Here is a 5,386-nt window from a genome sequence, read left to right on the forward strand (position 1 = left end):
GCTACAATGGTTACCCGGGGGCCAGGGACCTCATCTGAGTCTCTCATGTAGGTGACAGGAGTCCAAGTACCTGGACCATCCTTTGATGGGTTCAGGGGCAGAATAGCAGGGAGCAGGACTGGAATCTGAACAGCACGTTCTTGAACATGAGTTAGTATGATGGTGTCACAAGCAGTGGCCTAATAATGCACTTTGCTTTATTTATTTGAAAGGCAGTGTTACCGAGGTAGGGAGAGACAGTGATGACTGCTATCTGCTGGCTTAAATCTCCAAATGACTCACAGCTGGGGCTGGGCCAGGCCAAAGCTGGAAGTCAGGAATGCTCTCCCCGCATCCTTCCCTCCCTCCCTCCCCTCTCTCTTTCTGATTTATTCTTACTTGGAAAGTTACACAAAGAGAGGGTGTGACAGAGAAAGAGATCTTCCATCTGCTGGTTGTCCCCAAATGGCAGCAATGGGTAGAGCTGGGCCCATCCACAGATGGGAGTTAGAAGCTTCCTATGATCTCCTACCTGGATGCATGGCCCAAGGACCTGGGTCATCTTCTGCTGCGTCATAAGCAGGGCGCTGGATCAGGAAGTGGAGTAGCCGGTACTCAAAGCATGCGCATACGTGATCCTGGTGCCAGAAGGTGGATTAGACTGTGCCAGCCCTGAGCAAGGAGATTCTTTGTGATTGTTCCACATAGGTATAGGAGCTCAAACCCTCGGGCAATCTCCTGCCGCTTTCCCGGGTGCATCAGCAGGGAGCTGGCTTAGAAGTGAAGCAGCCAGGACTGGAACTGGCATCACAGGCCGCTGCACTCTAACTTAAAGATTTATTTTTTGTTAAGTCTAATTTTAGTTGAGTTTTTGCTCAAATGTTCCTTCTAGCAAAGAGCTTTTTTGATCATCTATGACTGAAGTCGGTATTATTTAATTTTCTTTATATAAATGATTCTACTTCTGTACTATATTTACTAGTTTATTTTGTTCTCTGCGTTTCCCATAAACATTACTGTTCATGAGGGTGGAGTCTTGGTCATTTTATTCATCTCATTGTGTTCCCCAGAAAGGCTAGTGCATACTGACTGTTCCATGGACATACTGAACATGGAATTTACTCATTGGTTCATGTTTTCCTTCCTTCCTTCGTTTGCAATACCCCTTATCCGCACTGCCTCCTTTTATCCTCACAGCGATGTGATCATTTTTATGAATTCAGAGACGTCTACTGAGATGAAGAATCTGAGCCACAGGAGGTTGTCAAAGTAAAACGGCTCCATCAGCTGAGAGCTTTCAGCTCTAGGAAATTCTTACCCACTTAGCGGCTCTGAGGCAGTTGGTGAAATAAAGGATGGGAAAACGAGTTAATTAGGGCAAAGTGTACAGTGTACATGGGAAGTATGTTAGTTTTGCTGCAATGATAGAAAACTGCCATCATTCAGAGGCTGTTGATAATAAATGTCTGCTTTTTACATATATTTATCCAAGGCTGTGGACCAGCCAGGCTCAATTCGGTTCATGTATCTTCTTACCAGGCAACCTAAAAATGCAGCAGTGACCAGCGTCTAGCATGTGCCCAGGCACACAGCCCAACATTGCGCACACTGAGAGTTCACGCCCTGCGTGCTCGTGCCTGGCCTGCGTGGCGCTCGGGGGCGAGCACGCTCCACGACGCTAATGGTGGGGAACATGGCGGCCGCGTTGCTCGTGGTGTTGGGGCTCGTGCTCCTGCGTGTCGAGGGCCTCGATGTGGGTTTGGGCAGCATCCATACTTCTGTGGAGGAGGTGGGCTCCAAGATACGCCTCACATGTGTCTTGAATGACACTGCCACAAAGATCACCGGCCACCGCTGGATAAAAGGGGACAAAGTGCTGAAGGAGGACACCCTGCCTGACGCAACAACCGCGTACGAGGTGGACGCTGCCAACAAGACCGGGGACTACTCCTGCCTCTTTCTCCCGGAACCCGCGGTGAGGGCAGAACTATCTTTGAGCAAGTCCCCTAAAGTGAAGGCCGTGAAGAAGTCGGAGAGCGCTGATGAAGGTGATTCCATCACGCTGGCGTGCAAGTCAGAGTCCTTCCCCCGGGTGACCCACTGGACCTGGTACAAGAAGGCCAGCACCGGAGACCGAGAGATTGTGAATGGCACCCAGGACAGGTTCTTCGTGAACAACACGGAGAGCGACTCGGAGGCCAGGTCAAAGCTACTCATCAAAAACCTCGACAGGAACTCTGACGGCGGTGAGTACGTGTGCAACGGCTCCTCCTCCAGCGGCTCCGGCTCGGCCGTGATCGTGCTGCACGTGCGCAGCCGCCTGGCGGCCCTGTGGCCCTTCCTGGGCATTGTGGCCGAGGTGCTGATCCTGGTCACCATCATCTTTGCCTATGAGAAGTGTCAGAAGCCGGAGGTGGTGGTGGAAGACGATGACGCTGGGGCGACACCGCTGAAGAGCAGTGGACAACACTTGAACAATGAAGACAAGAGCGTTCGCCAGAGGAATCCTATCTGAGCAGCTGGGAGCCATCTGTACCGTAACCCTGCCCCCCTCCCAGTGTTTGTCCGTAGAGCTGGGAAATCTCTCGTGTCTGTCAGAAAACCCACTCGGCAAAAGCAAACTAATAACACAAATCAAATATGTCTTTTTTTTTTTTTTTCAACTAAACTGGGGTTTTCGGTACATAGAGTTAGTTTTGTTCTGTTGGGGGATGCTTTCGTTTTTTACATGTTTCACTGGTGCCCCAGGGGCTCAGCAGGATACCGGGAGGAGCCTATGCCTGTCCCTCAGCTGTCCCCTGGCTGAAGCTGAGTTCCCAGGGTAGGGGGAGGGCAGCCCTCCCTGTAACTGCCTCTGTTCCCCACTGTGGAATACCTACTGGAGGCATTGGTCTCCTACTTTCATGCAGATGTTGTCTGGCTCTGTCCTGCCAATCCTTACCATTTTGGGGATGGGATGTCCACTCGACGGCTCTGATGTCTTAGCTAATAGGACTTACCGGTCTTTAGGGTGATCCTTTCTCTACTGCCTCTCGCCTTCTCCCCAGCTGGGAAAGTAGCTCCTACTCATGATCAGGGCTGTACGCACAGAGGCCTCAAGAAGTAATGTTTACACTCAACTGACTTTGAGCTTGACTGTGAGACACACTTTTGGCCAATGGACATTAGGAATATTTGACATTTGCCCTACTTAGTGAGGAGCTTTATTTTTTTGTCGGGAGAGAGGGAGGGTAGGTGGAAGTGGAATACAGCATTAAATTTATAGGTGTTACAACACACAAACCTCACTTGAAGATACACATTCATGCTGTTTGCGTTCTCTCTGGGGCCTCATGGGTAACTCTTCAGTTAACACCTTTTATCAATATTTTAGTGGGCCACAATCACTTATTTAACAACTCTTCTAATTTGGGATAAGCCATTATTCTGTGAGAATTGTTTCTTTGCTTTTCTCCTGTGATAAGCTGGTGGTCTGCAGAAGCCACTGTCTTGTCCACTTGTTGATTGGTTCATGGTGGGCACTGATTTAAGGCCCACCAGTAGGAATAATTATTTTACACATAGGAGACTGCACTAATTCTCTTCACAGGACAAAAAGAGTGATGTAAATCTATGCAGGTTTAGGCTTTGGTATTCCTTTTTGTGAACAAAGAAAGCCTGAGTGAGAAAGCAAAAAGATGGATACAATGAAAGAGTGAGAGAAAAGACACATAGGCCACTGAAGTACTTTGCAAGTCCCATGTCCAGCCACATTACTGCCCTGATTGTAACTGATTTTCCCTTTCTTATCTTATAAATAATTAATCGCTACAGTTTGACCTAAGATAGTTAATGTCCTATTTTTGCTACTTCCAAGTAAGTCATACTTCGAAGTATAATGGCATGTAAAATCTTATCCTGAAAGAAGGGATTTGAGAGTGAACCTTGTGGGGACAGAATAAACATATCAAGGGTGGACAGAGGAAGAAGGGACTCTGGGTAAGCGAACAACAAGAGAACTTGGAGGCAGTGGAAGGTTGGCTCATTTTGAGAGAATAATCTAGAGGGAATATGTGATTGGCATTGGTAACATAGTACATGTTTCTGAGAAGATCAGATAGGAGCAAAACACAATATAACATTTAGCCATAGATCACTGCTAATTTCTACAGAAGTCATAATTAGGAGAGTCATGGAAGTAGAAGCTAACCAGCAAATGGAGTAAGCAGAAGCTGAGAAAATTCTGATTGCAAGTATGAATGGCGATAGGAGATGGGGCAGTAAAAGCTCATCTCTTAAAAAGGTGAAAATTGTGTATCTGGTGCAAAAAGAGTTTCAAGCCCCTCTTTGCCTTATAATGGAAGAGATGTAATTGTTAAATCTTTATTGAACACTGTTGTATTTTAGATATCATGTCAGGTATTGAAATTAAAAAAAAAAACAAGATTAAGTCAATTATGACATATCCATAAAAATTCAAAACTAACAGTTCTAAAAGTGATGTTATAAAAGGACTGTCTAAATAATAATCTGTTAGAATGAAGTTTTTTTTAAGCCAAGCTAAAATTTAGCATGTCAACACAGCCCAATTTATTGCATCTATTATGCCAGGTTGGATTCAAGGACAAATGATAGAAGGATACACAAAATGTCAGTAGTGGATAATGGTGATATTGGAATTGGTAGGAAATTTAATTTCATTCTTTTTCTTATCCACATTTTCCATATTTATTTATTTATTTTTAAAACCATTTTTTTTACTCACGCTATCAGCACTGTGTTTTTTTTTTTTTTTGGCAATCTTTACATAGTTGTAGGACACAAAGGGTCAATAACTACAGGAAAGTGGGTAAGACCATTGTTTCTACATTATTGCTTTTTTTTTTTTCCGTATCTGGGGTAAGGGGGAGATAAAGGGAGAAGTTCCACCCAGCCTCCCACCCATCCCAGGTCCCCAATGTGGGACATGCTCTGAAGGTCATGTAAAGTGGTTTTAATAATTCAACAGTTCTGAATTGCTGCCAGTCTCACCCTTACAAGCATGATGAAATTGGTGCAGTGTCCACTGGTTGACAGCCCACCTTAGAGTCTCTGTCCAAATTTTCACTGCTGACACATGGCTGGGGTGGATGATTGGTTTGCTCTGTTGTCCATCCTCTGTTGTGGTACCAGGTGTCCCCAGCAGGTTCCGATGGACTGCCATATGCTCCATGTGCACCTGGGTATGCTGTCCATTGCTCCATCTGAGCTTCTAAGGAGGATCAACTTGGACACTTGCAGACCATGAAACCTGCACTTCTCTGATCTGAGACATGATTCTTGTGTGTACCTGCCAGTACAGAGTCCAACACAGTCTGTCACCCCAATCTGCTGGTGGGTCAGTTCTGTTTCCAGCCCTGTCTTCCACATGAACAAATGCATGTTGCAG

The 5,386-nt window shown here is 45.9% G+C and overlaps 1 protein-coding gene across 1 annotated transcript; it reads left to right on the plus strand.

Annotated features, from left to right (window-relative positions):
• The first annotated feature begins 1,672 nt into the window (after window positions 1–1,672).
• On the plus strand, window positions 1,673–2,494 carry LOC121155309 (basigin-like). Its single transcript, XM_040978603.1, has one exon. It carries the CDS (start codon window positions 1,673–1,675, stop codon window positions 2,492–2,494), a length of 822 nt encoding a protein of 273 aa, XP_040834537.1.
• The last annotated feature ends 2,892 nt before the right edge of the window (window positions 2,495–5,386 follow it).

Source organism: Ochotona curzoniae, unplaced genomic scaffold (genome assembly GCF_017591425.1).
Source record: "Ochotona curzoniae isolate NIBS_2020 unplaced genomic scaffold, NIBS_Ocur_1.0 contig_291, whole genome shotgun sequence".
NCBI classification, from domain to species: domain Eukaryota; kingdom Metazoa; phylum Chordata; class Mammalia; order Lagomorpha; family Ochotonidae; genus Ochotona; species Ochotona curzoniae.